The sequence below is a fragment of the Tetranychus urticae genome, chromosome 2 (genome assembly GCF_039701765.1).
Source record: "Tetranychus urticae isolate SD_2017Ah chromosome 2, NJAU_TeUrti_SD_1.0, whole genome shotgun sequence".
In the NCBI taxonomy this organism is placed as follows: Eukaryota; Metazoa; Arthropoda; class Arachnida; order Trombidiformes; family Tetranychidae; genus Tetranychus; species Tetranychus urticae.
In genome coordinates, this window is record NC_142959.1 from 9,647,605 (window position 1) to 9,667,764 (window position 20,160).

The 20,160-nt window shown below is 31.2% G+C and overlaps 1 protein-coding gene across 1 annotated transcript; it reads right to left on the bottom strand.

Annotated features, from left to right (window-relative positions):
* Positions 1 to 1,035: 1,035 nt before the first annotated feature.
* LOC112538575 (uncharacterized) lies at positions 1,036 to 3,656 on the bottom strand. The gene is made up of 4 exons (XM_025160255.2): positions 1,597 to 3,656; positions 1,469 to 1,540; positions 1,313 to 1,402; positions 1,036 to 1,228 (listed from the first exon to the last, which is right to left on the bottom strand). Exons 1-4 carry the CDS (start codon positions 2,656 to 2,658, stop codon positions 1,175 to 1,177), a joined length of 1,278 nt encoding a protein of 425 aa, XP_025016023.1. The 5' UTR covers positions 2,659 to 3,656; the 3' UTR covers positions 1,036 to 1,174.
* Positions 3,657 to 20,160: the final 16,504 nt, after the last annotated feature.

The window sequence follows — 20,160 nt, forward strand, 5'->3', positions numbered from 1 at the left end:
TCTAATTTTGTATTCTTTTAGTTTGACGTCAAAAATGTAACAATCTAATATATGCTATTCACGGTCAACATTAGATCCAAAACAGGCCTAGTTAAATATAATCGCAACTCTCATTCAAAGTTGTGAATATTTCCTTTAAACTATTGATTGATAAATGGATTCCCAATAGCTATCGCAAAATTGCATTAATATTGATCATTCAGCTAAAAGTCACACTTATTTCACATATAACTGGACCCGAGGTGGATAAAAAACTTTAAAACTATTCTCTGGAAATTCTAGTCAGAAAAATCAATTGAGGATTCTTTAATTCGATATAATTGTTGCTTATAAAACAAATAACTCTTTAAAGGTGCTGCAAAAATCTGTGAATGCAAAGATCCATGTTCAATATGGATTATAGCTGCAAAGTAGAACTCAAAAACTGTGCTAAAAAGTTATTCCGAGATACAGAACTATGAACCAGATTCTCACTTTGTCTCATAAGGCAAGATATCGCTCTTTTGCAAAAATAACTTCTCAGCAACATTATGCAAAGTTTGAGGATGTTGAGCAGATCAAATCAATATTAATCGTTGCCCGATTTTACCCGAAATGCCGAGAAAGAGTCTAATTACAAGGCTTTTCTGCATGTTAGTTTCAATTTTGTATCAATTCAAATATCTGTCTGGTTCGTAACAATGGTTATTTAATAATGCATGTCGAGCATTTACCCTTAATTTGATTAAATAAGAAAACGAAAGACAGAAATTAAATTGAATAATGAATTGTTAGCCAACGACATCGTGAGCTGGTTAAGATCTCCACTTTAAGTTAGTTAACTGGTCATTTCAGTGTTACAGATCAGAAGTAAACTAGATTTTTGGCCATGATTGAACTGACATTATCAACACAATTGTGTTTTCAATGTTACTTCTTTTTTGATTCTTTTGCCGTGATGAATCCACAAGTTATATCATAACACCAAACTGTTAAGCGAATTGTTCCTCGATAAAACCACTTCAGATGTGACATATTTCCGTGCAGCAACAAATACAATGCTGCAGATTTTAGACTGTGATTTATCAATCATTGTAAGCAGGGTTTCGTCTCTAAAGGTTAAGGTATATCAAACTTTTCAGGTCCACTTTAAAGGTTGACAATGTTTAAATTTGATATTTTCCCCTTACTCGTTTCATTTCATGTTTATGATAAGCATCATGATCAAGCTTGCATTTTCGATCAAGTACTGTTAATTGTAATGAAAAGTAATTAGTATTAGTATTGATATAATAGATGTCCCAATCGGAAAACGAAATGATTGTGGACTTACAATAACAAAAACATATGTGGTCATATTCAGTATCTCGCCGATAGTAAATGCAATGTCAGTTCTAGAAAGTCGACTTTGTAAATCAGTAAACTAGAAATAAAATGACACTAGTAAATCATCATAATATCGCATAATGAATTAGATGAAGTAAATTACCTTTAAGAATGGAGTAACATCTGAAGGCAAATATTTGGTCACTTTCATGTAATTTTTGGCACAAGAGTGCATCTAATACAAATGAAATGAGTTACAATGTGATTTTCAATCATCGATCATTCACTCACCATTGTCAACATAATACCATTCGTATAAGAGCAACCACCTATAGCGATTAAAGACAAACCAGAAATAGCTATAATGACAAAGTCAAAAGACCCATGGTCAATATGAACTATAGCGGTAGAGTAAAACCCAAAATCTGCAGTAAAAGATATTCCAATATACAAAAATATAAGCCAGCTCCGCACTTTATGATTACGATACTCTGTTTCATTGAGAAATGAAATGATATCTCGAATAGTTGTTTCGTAGTAAGGCATAAAATCGCTTCTTTGCGATAACATCTTCTCAGCAACAAAATTGTGCAAAGTTTGAGTTACATGGGCAGCTCTAAAGTAAAAGTAGGACAAATCAATGTTTATTATTGCACCGGTTAACATCAAGTTGCATACAGAGCAGACAATCCCGAGATAACTTATTAATAGCCAAAAATAAGTGCAAATGAATTGTTGAGGTGTTTCAGGTGGTAATTGAGATACTGATTGAACAATAATGATCAAGACTGGACTCATGCTTATGCATGATGTTACAACTGTTCTTATCCACAAATTAGTTAAACTATTAGATACAAAACGATATTTACGACAATAAAAATGGTTCATGAACAAAGCTTCAGGCTTGTATCCTTTATCGTAGACAAAGTTATGCATATGAAATGAAAATGGTCCACCAGTTTTGTATAAATGTATCCAAAAATGTCTTAAAACCTCCCCAAAAATAGTTAGATTTAGCAAGTAAACCCAAAAATATCTGCGACTTCGATGACCGTAAAAAAAGTCTCCTAATACAAAAGCCAAATCTTCTGGTAAATCAAAACCACTCAACAATATTAAATGAACAATATGAACAGTCATTAAACTGGAATAAAGGATCGATCTGGTTTTAGTCCATTTAGATGGAGTTATACTTTCATCTTGAGCGAATCCGTTTGGTAAAATATTGAATGAAATACAAATTGATTCAAGTCGCTTTAAATCACTGATTGCATCTGCATCATCAAAATCGGTTAAACGAAGTCCAAACACTATTTGAATCGTTTTGGTTCCAAAGGCTGTGAAATCAAACATTTTAACTGTTTTACTACCTAGTATAAAATACTAAACCAAACAAGCCTTTGTAAGAAAATTGGAAGTTAGCATCACTGTTAATGGTTAATTGCAATCCTTAATTCAAAGTTTTATAGCAATAGAACTATTGTAAAAGATTAATTAACCTATTGAGTAATTAATCTTCTACAATTGCTTCCCATTATTTGATCGAAATAAGTTTTCCAAGTCTTAATTGCTGTTATAACCTTGTTGTATGCCTTTTCTTCCGTGCAATCGATTATGATTTGTATTTTTGCGCTACCTAGACTTTTTGAGCACGTTAGACAACAGTGAAATCCATAAATCGATATCACAACGAAAACTATGCTCTTCTTTTGCACTCGAAAACCGAAAGGGAAAATCTTGAGGAAAATTGGAGTTTAAATAGTCGTTTAACCGAAACTACGTTAACAATCAATTTAGAGAAGTGTTGAGATACTTTAAGTATTACAATGCAATGAATATGTAATAGCTGTAACCATTTTTTCCTCAACATGATTGATGAACACTCAAGACCAGGTAACTCGATGAGTATTAAGTAAACTTCCCTTAGCGTCTGTTACCTCAAAATTTTTGTTTTATTTAGCGTTGAAATCTATTTGCAACTTCGAGACACAGGGCGAGATTCAATTCCATCTACAAAGAAATTCATTATTCAGTGAGAAAACTATGAAATAAAGTTTTGAGATTCTATTGCAATTAAAATGTTTCCATTTGATTTGCATAAATATTTCCAATGATGTCTTGCAACTTGACCACAAATAGATTGACCAGGAAAATACAGTATTAGTCCATTTAGATGGAGTTACACTTTGATCTCGAACAAATCCAATTGGTTAAATAATGAACACGAATCGATTCAAGTCGTTTTAAAGCTTTATTTCTGTTTAATCAACATCACAGTCTAAACACTAATAAACAAAGTTACTGAATCATTTTCACAAAACTTTTCAAACTTTTTAAATTTTGCTTGAACTACCCTGCAATACTGATCAAACTAACAATGCTATTGAAGTGTTGTTCATAGACATCATTGAAAACTTTATACATTGGATCAATATTTCGGAACAATGATTAACTTTAGTATAACTTATTAAAGCGATAAAGCTTAAAAAAGCGATCAATAGTGAAATTCATCTTTTACAACATTAATTTTTTATTCAATTTAATTCGTGCAAATACATTTAATGATCAATCCATATATTGTTAAGATTTAATGACTTTATGCAATTAAACTTTTGTATTTTTCTAGTTCGAAGCAGAAAATATAACAATCTCAATGTTACTCACGGTCAACATTAGACCTAAATACAGATCTAGTTAAATATAATCGCAATTCTCAAGTTTCATTAATTGTTTGAAATTCAAAATAATAATTATGAAAGAGAAAAATAAAAAAAGAAAGAAGTGAGGCCAGAAACTTTGACTTTCGAGTTAAGAGTAAACAAGTTGTGTGTTTGTTGTTAAATTGAATCCATTAGTGATATTAAAAAGTTTCTACGATCCACAGTTTTCGAGAAAATTGAGGTCAAAGTTGAAACTTCAATCGCCTTTTGTGAAGCTATGGAAGCAGATTTTTTCATCAAACTATCTATACTGATGTATTAACTTTTGCTGACAAACCAGAAAACGGTCTTAACTTGAAAAATAACATTTTAGTTTTTTTAAAACAGATCAAATTCAATTTGCAGTTAAATTGACCGCATTTTGTGACCGTAAGAATTAGCGAGCGGAAACTTATCCTTTGTCCATTAAAATTGTATCTTCACATGATGGATTAAAAAATGTTTTCAACTGTTCTCTTGATTTGGCCATTGGCCTCAAAACTTTGCACATCTATATTTCGAGAATGATATCACTTACAATCAGCATTCTTTGATCAATCAGTAGATTTTATTATTTTTTGAATATAATTTATTGATACATTGATTGTATTGATCATCTTTATTTTTTCAGTCTTTAAATTTTTAAACAGATATAACTAGATATAGTTATGTGTTGCCGACCAATTCGAGAAAGAAAAATCAATTGAGTATTCTTTAATTCGATGTAATTGCAGCTTATAAAACAAATAAATCTTTAAAGGTGTTGTAAAAAGCTGCATCCCGAAGTTTGCGATGCAAGGTAATCCAAGATACAAAAATATTAGCCAAGCGCTGACTTTATGGGCGATACTCTGTTTCGTTCCATCAACCAGAAACCATAAAAGTTAGAGCAATAAATAGCAAACTCGTAACTAAAAATGAGAAGAATCAATGTTAATTATTGCACCAGAAAACAAACCAAATTTTACCCAAAAATATCATAAAAGAGTCAATCATCAAAGCATGAACTTTTAATTTACTATGTTTTTCGACCAACATTTATGTCCGTTAGTTTTGATTTTGCATCGATGCAATAGATATTAACTGCGATATATTGACGTTGTTGATGAATCTTTTTGGCCTTTTATCAGGTTTTTAACCATTGTTTTGGGTAATTGATTGATAATTTTATTGATTTTACAAAAAATTCGTCATCAATAAGATTTCAAGCATACTCGGCAAGTTTATGATTTTAAGTCTTATGTGTCATGATTTTTCTGGTCAGTTTCATCAACAAAAATTATAGTTTCAAGCACGTATTTATTTGATACTTTGCACTTACTCATGTTTCATTTAACGTTTATGGTGAGCATCATGATTAAGCTTGCATTTTCGATCAAATACTGTTAATTGAAATGAAAAGTGGTCAAGAGATAGTATTATAGAGATTATCAGATCATTGTCTACTTACAATCACAAAAATCCATGTAGTCAAATCGAAGATATCACCAATAGTAAATGCAATATCAGTTCTTGAAAGTCGACTCTGTAAGTCAGTGAACTAAAAATAAAACTTAAATGGCAAACCATCGGTATGTTAAAGCTTTATGAGATAGAAAGGAAATTACCTTTATGAACGATTTCACATCTGGAGGCAAATATTGAGCTACTTCTAGAATATTTTTACTACAAGTTAGCATCTAATAAAAGTAATATTGATATGAACAAGAATGAAGTGAAATTCCACTAATGATATAAACTCACCATTGTCAATAAGATACCATTTACATAGGTACAAATCCCCATAACGAATAAAGACAAAGCAGAAATAGCCATTATAGAGATGTCCAAGGATCCATTATCAATATGGACTATAGCGGCAGAATAGAACCCGAAATCTGCAGTAAAAGATACTCCAAAATATATAATCATAAGCCAATTTCTGTATTTATGGTTTCGATACTCTGTTTCGTTTAGAGATAAAATTATATCTCGAATGATTGTTTCATAATAAGGCAAGAAATCGTTCTTTCGTAAAAACATCTTCTCAGTAATAAAATTATGCAAAGTTTTCGTTACATGACAAGCTCTAAAGTAATAATAAGAAAAATCAGTGGTAACTATTGCACCAGTTAACATCAAATTTCCTACAGTGCAGACAATCCCAAAATAACTTATCAATAGCCAAAAGTAAGTGAAAATAAATTGTTGAGGTATTTTAGCTAGTTGAGATGTTGATTGAACAATGATCATTAAAACTGGACCGATGCCTATTACAGATATCTCAATTATCCTGATCCACAAATTAGCTAAACTATTGAATACAAAACGATATTTGTGACAGTAAAATTGGCTCATGAAAAGTGCTTCAGGTTTGTATCCTTTATCGTAAACAAAGTTATGCATATGAAATGAAAATGGTCCACTGGTTTTGTATATATGTATCCAATAATGTCTTAAAACTTCACTAAAAATAGTTAGATTTAGCAAGAAAGTCCAAAAATATCTGCGACTTCGATGACCGTAGAAAAAGTCTCCCAATATTAAAGCCAAATCTTCTGGTAGATCAAAAACACTCAACAATATTAAATGAACAATATGAACAGTCATTAGACTGGAATAGAGGATCGATCTGGTTTTAGTCCATTTTGATGGAGTTATACTTTCATCTTGAGCGTATCCGTTCGGTAAAATATTGAATGAAACACAAATTGATTCAAATCGCTTTAGATCTTTGATTGCTATTTCATCATCAAAATTGGCTAAACGAAGTCCAAACACTAATTCAATGGCTTTTATCACAATTGATTTGGCTCCGTTAAACGGAAAGACGGTGGCAATACGTTGTTTCCAATCCGTCAAATCGTACATTTTTTGTGTTGTTGCTCTCAATACCAGAGACCAGACACCAAATTATTTAAAGCAAATTTAACTACGAAAAGTTAACATTACTGCTAGCCTTTTATATCAGATTCAATGATTTAGACAATAGAGTAATTAATCTTCCGCAATTACTTTCCAATACTTGATCTGAATCAACCTTTTAATTATGATTATTACTTTGTATATTTTGTTTCGTGCATGATCGGTTATGTACTATTATGCAATATTTTGATTAACGCGACTTAGACTGAGCACATTACAAGACAACAATCCATAAATCGATATTAAACCGAAAGCTATGCTTTTCTTTTGCACATAAAATCGAAAGAAAAAGTCGCGAGAAAAATAGAGTTTAAAAGTTCGTTTATCAGCTGTGCTTCTTGTTGCAACTTCGAGAATTTCGGTTGTTTACAAATAACTTAACTTTGGTTATCCAACGACATTGATCATCTGAACTGATTACCTTGAATTTTCAACTGGTCCTTTCAGTGTTACAAATCAAAAGTAAACCATATTTTTGGCCATGATTAAATTGACATTATTAACACACTTGTACTTTCAATGTTACTTTTGTTTTGGTTGTTTCCTTTGCCGTGATAAATACACAAATTAACTAATCAAACCAAATTGTTAAGCGGAATTGTTGACCGATAAAACGACTTAAGATGGACATGTTTCCGTGTTGCAGCAACCACAATGGATCAATTCTAGAAAGTAATCAACCAATCATTGCAAGCACCATTCTTCGGATGTTAGCAGTCGTCTCTACAGGTTAAGATATACCAAACTTTTTAGGTTGACTTAGAAAGTATATCAATACAAACAGAGTTTTAGACACTATTTAAATTTGATAATGAATATTCTGCACTTACTCGTTTCATTTCATGTTTATGATGAACATCATGATCAAGCTTGCATTTTCCATTAACCACTGTTAATTGTAATGAAAAGTTATTAGTATCAGGATTGATATAATAGATCAATATCGGAAAACTAGATGATTGTTCACTTACAATAACAAAAACATATGTGGTCATATCCAAAATTTCACCAATAGTAAATGCAATATCCGTTCTAGAAAGTCGACTCTGTAAATCAGCAAACTAGAAATAAAATGTAAGTTGCGAATCATCTTGATATCATAATTAAATGAATTAAATTACCTTTATGAATGTTATAACATCTGAAGGCAAATATTTGGTTACTTTCATGTATTTTTTAGCACAAGAATGCATCTAATACAAATGATCAACATTACATGTATGAAATGAATTACAACAATGATTCTCAATGATTTATCATTCACTCACCATCGTCAATATAATACCATTGGTATAAGAACAAGCCCCTATAGCGAATAAAATAAAACCAGAAATAGCTATAATAACAGAGTCAAAAGACCCATGGTCAATATGAACTATAGCGGTAGAGTAAAACCCAAAATCTTGAGTAAAAGATACTCCAAGATACAAAAATATAAGCCAGTTCCTCACTTTATGGTTGCGATACTCTGTTTCATTTAGAAATAAAATGACTTCCCGGGAGATTGATTCATAATAAGTCAAGAAATCATTCTTTTGCAAAAATATCATATCATTAACGAAATTTTGCAAAGTCTGAGTTATATGGGCAGCTCTGAAGTAAAAATAAGACAAATCAGTGTTTATTATTACACCCGTTAACATCAAGTTGGCTATAGAGCAGACAATCCCGAAATAACTTATTAGTAGCCAAAAGTATGTAAAAATAAATTGTTGGGGTGTGGTAGGAGGTAGCTGAGATACTGATTGAACAATGATGACTAAAACTGGACCCATGCTTATTACAGAGCTTAAAAATGTTCTTAACCAGAAGTTGACTAAACTATTAGATATGAAGCGATACTTGTTACAGTAAAATTGGCTCATGAACAGTGCTTCAGGTCTGTATCCTTTATCGTAAACAAAGTTATGCATATGAAATGAAAATGGTCCACCAGTTTTGTATAAATGCAGCCAATACTGTCTTAAAACTTCAGTAAAGATGGTTAGATTTAGCAAGTAAAGCCAAAAGTACTTGCGACTTCGATGACCGTAAAAAAAGTCTCCTAATATAAAAGCCAAATCTTCTGGTAAATCAAAGCCACTCAACAATATTAAATGAACAATATGAACAGTCATTAGACTAGAATAGAGGATCGATCTGCTTTTAGTCCATTTAGATTGAGTTATACTTTGATCTTGAGCAAATCCATTTGGCAAAATATTGAAGGAAATACAAATTGATTCAAGTCGCTTTAGATCTTTGATTGCATCCGAATCATCAAAATCGGTTAAACGAAGTCCAAACACTATCTGAATCGTTTTGGTTCCAAAGGCTGCGAAATCAAACTTTTTCATTGTGCCACTACCCAGTATAAAATACTAAGCCAAACAAACAATTCAACGCTTATATTACAAACCTTTCAACAAACGAGCAGTTAACTACTAAACACTACTGTTAACTTTTTATAACTGATCAATACAAAGTCAAGTGTTGATTGTAATACAACAATAGCGTAATTAATCTCCTACAATTGCTTTTCAGCATTTGATCAAAATGAGTTTTGAAGTTCAAATTACTGTTATCTTGTTGTATGCCTTTCGTGCATGATCGATTATGATTTCGTTGACGTTACCTTGACTTTTAAGCACATTACAAGACAACAATCCATAAATCGATATGAACACGATAGCTATGCTTTTCTTTGCACTCGAAAATCGAAAGAAAAAGTCGTGACTTTCGTCGTATCTTTTAAACATAAATTTTTTCATTCAATTTATTATAATTCATTCAAATAAAAATTCATTTAATGAGGAAGGCTTATACTGTAAGATTGTTTAATGACTTTCATGCAATTAAAGTCTAATTTTGCTGATGTGAACTTTGATGGCCAACCAGAAAATACACTTGTTTTGAGCAATAAAATTTTCTTGTAAAATAGATAATTTCGATTGATAGTTAAACCGATCGGTTTCTGTAACAAAAAGAGTTAGCGAGCTAAAACTTATTAAAAGCCCATAAAAGTTGCTGTTAAACATCAATAATTGAACACTTTCTTCAATTTACCAACAGTTGCCTCGATTTTGTTCATTGGTAAAAAAAACTTTGAACATAAATATTTCGAGAATTGCAGCACCTAAAATCATCATTCTTTGATCAATCATTAGATTTTATCATGGACAATAATACAATATGACTGAATATCTAACAAAATAAGAAAATATGAGAGTATTCATTTTATTAATAATGAATGCCCTTTTTACAAATATTTGTGTTCGAGTAGCCATTTACCTTTATAAATCAAGTCTCAAGTCAGACAGCATAAGTAATACTACGATATAACTTTTTGTAGTTTCTTAAATCATCTAAAATTTCAATAAATTATTTATTAATGCATTGATTGTATTGATCATTTTTATTTTTTCAGTCTTTCAATTTTTAAACAGATATATGTGTTGCCGACGAATTAGAATAAGAAAAATCAATTGAATATTCTTTAATTCGATATTTAACTGCAGCTTATAGAACAACTAAATCTTTAAAAGTGTTGTAAAAAGCTGCATATCCAAAGACCCATGATAAATATAGCTGCACAGTAAAACTCGAAATCTGCAGCGAAAATACTCCAAGATCAGTAAAAACACGCCAGATCCTTACTTTCTGGTTGCGATACTCTGTTTTCATTTAGAAATAAAATGATTTAATGAAAAAATTATCTTCAACGAAATTTTGCAAAGTTTGAGTTACAAAGCAAGCGCTAACCTAAATAAGACAAACAATGTTAGTTATTGCACCAGAAAACAAATCAAATTTTACTCGTCAAAAATACTGAGAAAGAGTCAATCATCAAAGCATGAACTGTTAATTGATGAATTGACCGTGTTTTTTGACCAACGTTCATGTCAGAAAGTTTAAATTTTGTATCGATGCGACAATCTAGTTCGGTAAATTGATGATTATCAGCATTTACACATAAGTCCTACAAATTACACTAAATAGATATTGACTGCGATCTATTCATTGACACCGTTGATGAATCTTAGCATTTTATTAGCATTTTAACCATTGTTTTGGTTTTTTATTGATATTTTATTGATTTTACAAAAAATTGCCATCAATAAAACTTTCAATCAAGCATCATTCGGCAAGTTCATAATTTTTCTGGACAGTTTGATCATCTAAAATAATACTTTCGAAGAGCGCGTATTATATTATACTCATATACGTATTTGACATTTGCTACTTACTCAATAATCATTTAACGTTTATGGTTAGCATCATGATCAAGGTTGCGTTTTCGATCAAATACTGTTAATTGGAATGGAAAGAGATGAGATATGCAAAAGATGATACAATCGAGATCATCAAATCATTGTCTACTTACAATAACAAAAACCCATGTAGTCATGTCGAAGATCTCACCAATAGTAAATGCAATATCAGTTCTTGAAAGTCGGCTCTGTAAATCAGTAAACTAAGAATAAAACTTAAATGGCAAACCATCGGTATATTACAACATTGAGGCATCGAAAACAAATTACCTTTATGAGAGATTTCACTTCTGATGGCAAATATTTGTTCGCTTTCAAAATATTTTTACCACAAGAGAGCATCTATTACAAGTAATATGAATAAGAATTAAGTGAAAGTGCAATAATGATATAAACTCACCATTGTCAATATGATACCATTCACATATGTACAAATCCCAATAGCGAATAAAGACAAACCAGAAAAAAGTATAATAACAAAGTCAACAGATCCATGGTCAATATGGACTATTGCGGCAGAGTAATACCCAAAATCTGCACTAAAAGATATTCCAAGATACAGAAATATAAGCCAGTTTCTCACTTTATGATTACGATACTCTGTTTCATTTAGAAATAAAATAATATCTCGAATGATTGTTTCATAATAAGTCAAGAATTCGCTTCTTTGTAAAACTATCTTCCCAGTGACCAAGTTTTGCATAGTTTGAGATACATGAGCAGCTCTAAAGTAAAAATAAGACAAATCAATGATAATTATTGAACCAGTTAACATCAAATTGGTTAAAGTGCAGACAATCCCAAAATAACTTATTAAGAGCCAAAAGTAAGTGAAAATATATTGTTGAGGTGTTTTAGGTAGTTGGGATGCTGATTGAACAATGATTATCAATACTGGACCTATTACTATGCCAGACATTTTAATTATCCTGATCCACAAATTAGCTAAGTTATTAGATACAAAACGATATTTATGACAATAGAAGAAGCTCATGAATAATGCTTCAGGTTTGTATCCTTTATCGAAGACAAAGTTATGCATATGAAATGAAAATGGTCCACCGGTTTTGTATAAATATAACCAATAATGTCTTAAAACTTCACCAAAAATAGTTAGATTTAGCAAGTAAGGCCAAAAATACTTGCGACTTCGATGGCCGTAAAAAAAGTCTCCCAATATAAGGGACAAATTTTCTGGTAAATTAAAAACGCTCAACAGTATCAAGTGAAAAATATTAATAGCCATTAGACTAGAATAGAGTAATGATTTGGTTTCAGTCCATTTAGATGGAGTTATACTTTCATCTTGAGCAAATCCGTTTGGTAAAATGTTGAATGAAATGCAAATTGATTCGAATCGCTTCAAGTCTCTGATTGCATCTTCATCGTCGAAATCAGTGAAACGCAGTCCAAACAATGATTCAATGGCTTTCATCAAAATCGCTTTAGTTCCATCAAAGACTTTGGCGATACAATACTTCAAAGCTGGACAATTAAAAGCGTTTATTGCAGCTCTTAACAAGAGCACAATGAATCTTTTAAAGTTACCTTCCATTAATTGATCTGAACAGATCTTGTGTCAAGTGCAAGTATGTTTGTATCTACAAGTATGATCAATTATTTGGATGGCTCTTCGTGCATGTACAATTGCACATACCATGAGTTCAAAAAATCCATAATTGATATCTTCACACGACAAAAGCTATTAAATTAGCTATTAAATTGTCGATCAATCATTTAGTCAATACTGACAATATTGAAAGCTTATATTTAGCAAATGATAGGCTGCATGGAAGATGGAGAAATTTTTACGCGATTCGTTAGAGAAAAGGTTAAAGTTTACTTCCTAAAGGCTATTCAACGCTCGCTCAAAGTCAAAAAATTGGCGCATTTCTGTGCATGAATTTCACATTTCTCGGCTATCTCAATTCAATGCTAGTAACTTTGCAGTTGATCCACGATTTTCAAAAGATTGATGTCGAAGAAATTGAAAGAATCATCAAATAATTTTATTCATTGATTTATTAAAAACGATTTGCAGTACAATTTTTGATCTCACAAACTCTTTTCTTGCATTTTTAATGCATAAAACGATTCATCACATATAATAAAATATTGAATCGATAAATTAACTTATTAATAATCAAAGAAGCAAACTGACTGCGAAAAAGCTATCAAATGTCTCGTCTGTTTTTTTCAGTTTCAGCAATAACAAGTATTTTTGCTGTCGGGCTACTTGTTGAGCTACCAATTCTGGATTAATCCTTGGTTTACAAGTACTATTGTTCCGATGATAGGTTTTTGCTGACTTCTATATATTTGGCCCTTTCTTCGAAGATTCGCCTTGTCCGTGTTTTCCGTGTCAGTTTTTACGTCAATTGTTGGGTCATAAATTTTTATTCTTTTCAGACGCACGTATTAAAGCTATTTTGCACTTACCCATGTTTTATTTAACGTTTATGGTGAACATCATGATTAAGCTTGCATTTTCAATCAAATACTGTTTATTACAATGAAAAGTTGTCAAGAGTTTTCATATTATTAATAATATAATCGAGATGATTCGATCATCGTCTACTTACAATCACGAAAATCCATGTAGTCATATCAAAGATCTCACCAATAGTAAATGCAATATCAGTTCTTGAAAGTCGACTCTGTAAATCAGTAAACTAAGAATAAAACTTAAATGGCAAACCATCGGTATGTTACAAAATTAAGGCATCGAAAGCAAATTACCTTTATTAACAATTTCACATCCGGAGGCAAATATTTATTCACTTCCAGATTATTTTTACTGCAAGTTAGCATCTAATAAAAGTAAAAATATGAATGAAAATGAAGTTAAATTACAGAAATTGTGAGCTCACCATTGTCAATATGATACCATTTACATATGTACAAATCCCTATGACTGTTAAAGACAAAGCAGAAATAGCCATTATAGAGATGTCCAAAGAACCATGGTCAATATGGACTATAGCGGCAGAGTAAAACCCGAAATCTGCAGTAAAAGATATTCCAAGAATTATAATCATAAGCCAATTCCTGACTTTATGGTTGCGATACTCTGTTTCATTTAGAAATAAAATTATATCACGAATAGTTGATTCATATTGAGGCAAGAAATCGCCTTTTTGTGAAAACAACTTCTCAGTAACAAAATTATGCAAAGTTTTAGTTACATGGGCAGCTCTAAAATAAAAATAAGACAGATCAGTGGTAATTATTGAACCAGTTAACATCAAATTGGCTAAAGTGCAAACAATCCCAAAATAACTTATTAAGAGCCAAAAGTAAGTAAAAATATATTGTTGAATTGTTTTAGGTAGTTGGGATGTTGATTGAACAATGATTATCAATACTGGACCTATTATTATGCCAGATATTTTAATTATCCTGATCCACAAATTAGCTAAACTATTAGATACAAAACGATATTTATGACAGTAAAATATGTTCATGAACAGTGCTTCAGGTTTGTATCCTTTATCGAAGACAAAGTTATGCATGTGAAATGAAAATGGTCCACCAGTCTTGTATAAATGTATCCAATAATGTCTCAAAACTTCACCAAAAATAGTCAGATTTAGGAAGTAAGGCCAAAAATACTTGCGACTTCGATGGCCGTAAAAAAAGTCTCCCAATATAAGAGCGAATTTTCCTGGTAAATTAAAAGCGCTTAACAATATTAAATGAAAAATATTAACAGCCATTAAACTAGAATAGAGGAATGATTTTGTTTTAGTCCATTTAGATGGAGTTATACTTTCATCTTGCGCGAATCCGTTTGGTAAAATATTGAATGAAACACAGATTGATTCGAATCGCTTCAAATCTTCGATTGCATTAAAATCTTGTAAATAAGTTAAACGCAGTCCAAATAATGATTCAATGGCCTTTAGCACAATTGCTTTGGCTCCACTAAACGCAAAGACTTGTGGCTGTGAAATTAAAAGCGTTTATTGCAGCTCTTAACAAGAGCACAATTAATCTTCGAAAATTACGATCCATTAATTGATCTGAACAGGTCTTTTGTCAAGTACAAGTATGTTTGTATCTACAAGTATGATCAATTATTTGGATGACTTTTCGTGCATGTACAATTACAAATACCATGACTCCATAAATTGATATCTTAACACGACGAAAGCTATTAAATTAGCTATTAAATCGTCGATCAATCATTTAGTCAATACTAACAATATATATTATATTTAGCAAATGAGAGGCCGCATGGAAGATATCAGATGGAGAAATTTCTACCGATTCGTTAGAGAAAAGGTTCAAGTTTACTTCCTAATATCAAGGCTATTTAACGCTCGCTCAAAGTCATTGGCGCATTTCTGTGCATGACATCTTACATTACTCGGCTATCTCAATTCAATGCTAGAAACTTTGCAGTCGATGCACGATTTTCAAAAAATTGATGCCGTAGAAATTGCAAGAATTATCAAATAATTTTATTCATTGATTTAACACAAACCAACATTTTCTTGAATTTTTAATGCATGAAAGGAGTCGATACATAAAATATTCAATCGATTTAACTTATTCATAATCAAAGAAGCAAACTGGCTGCGAAAAAGTAGACAAACTTTTTCAATGTTTCGTCTGTTTTCTTTCTTTTTTTGTTTCAGCAATAATAAGTATTTTTGTTGTCAGGCAACTTGATCAGCTACCAATTCTGGATTAATCCTTGATTTACGAGTACTTGTTCCGATGATAGGTTTTTTGATGACTTCTTTATAATATTTGTTTCTTCTTTTGAAGATGCAACCTTGTCCGTGTATCAGTCTTTGAGTCAACTGTTGGATTATAAAGCATTACTCTTTTCAGAGCACGTATTGAAGTTATTTTGCACTTACTCGTGTTTCATTTAACGTTTATGGTGAACATCATTATCAAGGTTGCATTTTCGATCAAATACTGTTAATTGTAATGAAAAGTTGTCAAGAGTTTTCATAATAAAATCGAGATCATTCGATTATTGTCTACTTACAATCACAAAAATCCATGTAGTCAAATCGAAGATCTCACCAATAGTAAATGCAATATCAGTTCTTGAAAGTCGACTCTGTAAATCAGTGAACTAAGAATAAAACTTAAATGGCAAACCATCGGTATGTTAAAGCTTTATGAGATAGAAAGGAAATTACCTTTATGAACGATTTCACATCTGGAGGCAAATATTGAGTTACTTCCAGAATATTTTTACTACAAGTTAGCATCTAATAAAAGTAATATTAATATGAATAAGGTGAAGTATACAAGGTGAGGTAATTCCACTAATGATATGAACTTACCATTCTCAATATGATACCATTTACATATGTACAAATTCCCATAACGAATAAAGACAAAGCAGAAATAGCCATTATAGAGATATCCAAAGATCCATGGTCAATATGGACTATAGCGGCAGAATAGAACCCGAAATCTGCAGTAAAAGATACTCCAAGATATATAATCATAAACCAATTTCTGCATTTATGGTTTCGATACTCTGTTTCATTTAGAGATAAAATTATATCTCGAATGATTGTTTCATAATAAGGCAAGAAATCGTTCTTTTGTAAAAATATTTTCTCAGTAACAAAGTTATGCAAAGTTTTCGTAACATGACAAGCTCTAAAGTAGAAATAAGAAAAATCAGTGGTAATTATTGCACCAGTTAACATCAGATTTCCTACTGTGCAGACAATCCCAAAATAACTTATTAAGAGCCAAAAGTAAGTGAATATAAATTGTTGAGGTGTTGTAGGTTGTTAGGATGTTGATTGAACTATGATCATTAAAACAGGACCTATGCCTATTACAGATATCTCAATTATCCTGATCCACAAATTAGCTAAACTATTAGATATGAAACGATATTTGTGACAGTAAAATTGGCTCATGAATAATGCTTCAGGTTTGTATCCTTTATCGAAGACAAAGTTATGCATATGAAATGAAAATGGTCCACCGGTTTTGTATAAATATATCCAATAATGTCTTAAAAATTCACCAAAAATAGTTAGATTTAGCAAATAAGGCCAAAAATACTTGTGACTTCGATGACCATAAAAAAAGTCTCCCAATATAAGAGCGAATTTTCCTGGTAAATCAAAAGTACTCAACAATATTAAATGAACAATATGAAAAGTCATTAGACTAGAATAGAGGATTGATCTGGTTTTAGTCCATTTAGGTGGAGTTATACTTTCATCTTGAGCGTATCCGTTTGGTAAAATATTGAATGAAACACAAATTGATTCAAGTCGCTTCAAATCTTTGATTGCATCTGCATCATCAAAATCAGTTAAACGAAGTCCAAACACAAATTCAATTGCTTTTATCACAATTTTTCTGGCTCCGCTAAACGTAAAGACTGTGGAAATACAATGTTTCAAGTCTGTGAAATCAAACATCTTTATTGCAGCGTTTAACAGAAGCGTAATTTATCTTATAAAATTACCATCCATTGATTGATCTGAATAAGTCTTGATATTATTATAACGCTTTCTTACTATTTTTTCATCTATGATCAAGTACAAGTATGTTTGCCCTTACAAGTTTGATCAATTATTTGGGATCTCTTTTTGTGCACATACCATGGCTTTAAAATAAAATCCATAAATTGATGTTACAATACAACGAAATCATTCTAATCTGATGCTATTTAAATCTTCGATTGATCTTGAAGTCAATATTGACATTACTGGGAAGCTTATGCTTCAGCATTGATATTAAGGTTCCCAAGAAATAGTGGGAATGAACATAAATGGTTTTTTTAGAAAGCTTGATTACTTAACCGATAAATATCATTACCAATCTTTATTAAACACTTGATACTCCATTGTTTAAAATTTTCAACAATTTGAACCTTATAACTTTCACCAGACTGAGCTCAGAACTATTAGCAACTTTTTGTTCAGCCCTTAAAACTAAGTGGTCAGTATTTTGACCCTTCTACCTGATGGAAAATTGATTTTCGCTCTTTTTTCATCATTACACTTTTATTAACAAAAATTATTGTAATTAAAATGTTTAACTTGCAGGTTCATCAGACTTGGAGTGTTGCCAGATCACGTTAGGGTCAAATGAACCGTAATCACAATGAAAGGACTCTTTTCGTGAGTTCATCGCCTGATTAAACACATTAAATTCACGAAATTAAGTCTACTTTTGTTATCAAATCAATCAAATCTTTTATTTTATAACTTTTATAACATTTTAATATTGCTGTTACTTTTACATTTATATTCATTCCCACTATTTCTTAGGCACCCTTTAGAACTTATCAGATGGAGACATTTTCACGATTCGATAGAGAAAATGTTCAAATCTACTATCGAATATCAAGACTATTCAAAGTCAAAAAAGTTTTCGGTGAATATAACTTCACATTTCCCGACTATCTCAACTCATTGTTGGTTACTTTACAGCTGACCCATGATTGTCAAAAATTGATGTCAAAGAAATGGAAAAAATTATCAAACAATTTTATTGTTTATTAAAAACTATTTGTGCATTACAAATGCGAATTTTTGACTGCAAGAAGCAACAATTTCTTGAATTTTTAATACACAAAGAGGAATATATTGAATCGATGAATGAATTTATTAATAATCAAAGAACTAACAGACTTCGCAATAAGTAATCAAATAATTCATTGTACTTTTTCGGTGTTTCTTCTTTTGTTCCAGCACTTGAATCAGCAACACTATCTTAAATTTCAGAATCACGCCGACCCTCTCCATCCCTAGAATTTCCATCAATATTATTTCTACTTTCTTTTTCATTGCTTTCTTCCATGAGATATATTCAAGAATAAGTGTCTTTTGTTGTCAGGCAATTTGCTCAGCTACCAATTCTGGATTAATCCTTGCTTTACGAGTACTTGTTCCGATGATAGGTTTTTTGATGACTTCTTTATAATATTTGGTTCTCCCTTGGAAGATGCGACCTTGTCCGTGTATCAGTCTTTGAGTCAACTGTTGGATTATAAAGCATTACTCTTTTCAGAGCACGTATTGAAGTTATTTTGCACTTACTCGTGTTTCATTTAACGTTTATGGTGAACATCATTATCAAGGTTGCATTTTCGATCAAATACTGTTAATTGTAATGAAAATTTGTCAAGATATAATAAAATCGGCATCATCTAATGATTGTTTACTTACAATAACAAAAACTCTTGTAGTCATGTCGAAGATCTCACCAATAGTAAATGCAATATCAGTTCTTGAAAGTCGGCTCTGTAAATCAGTAAACTAAGAATAAAACTTAAATGGCAAACCATCGGTATTTTACAGCATTGAGGCATCGAAAGCAAATCACCTTTATGAGAGATTTCACTTCTGATGGCAAATATTTAGCCACTTCCAGATTATTCTTACTACAAGAGAGCATCTACAGTAATAAAAGTAATATAATATAAAGAGGGATGAAGGATGAAGTGTAATTGCAATAATGATATACACTCACCATTGTCAATATGATACCATTTACATATGTAGTTATCCCGATAGCGAATAAAGACAAAGCAGAAATAGCCATTATAGAGATGTCCAAGGATCCATTATCGATATGGACTATAGCGGCAGAGTAAAACCCAAAATCTGCTGTAAAAGATATTCCAAGAATTATAATCATAAGCCAATTCCTGACTTTATGATTTCGATACTCTGTTTCGTTTAGAAATAAAATTATATCTCGAATAATTGTTTCATAATAAGGCAAGAAATCGTTATTTTGCATAAATATCTTTTCAGTAACAAAATTATGCAAAGTTTTCGTTACATAGCAAGCTCTAAAGTAAAAATAAGATAAATCAGTGGTATTTATGCCAGCAGTTAACATCAAATTGATTAAAGTAAATACAATCCCAAAATAACTTATCAATAGCCAAAAGTAAGTGAAAATATATTGTTGAGGTGTTTTAGGTAGTTGGGATGTTGATTGAACAATGATGATTAAAACTGGACCTATGCCTATTACAGATATCTCAATTATTC

Excerpts from the sequence above, each read along its gene's own strand:
- LOC112538575 (XM_025160255.2), bottom strand. The coding sequence starts at position 2,658 with ATGTTTGATTTCACAGCCTTTGGAACCAAAACGATTCAAATAGTGTTT. Across the intron at positions 1,541-1,596 it reads ATGGTATTATGTTGACAATG|ATGCACTCTTGTGCCAAAAA; the intron begins GTGAGTGAATGA and ends CATTTGTATTAG. Across the intron at positions 1,403-1,468 it reads ATGTTACTCCATTCTTAAAG|TTTACTGATTTACAAAGTCG; the intron begins GTAATTTACTTC and ends TTTTATTTCTAG.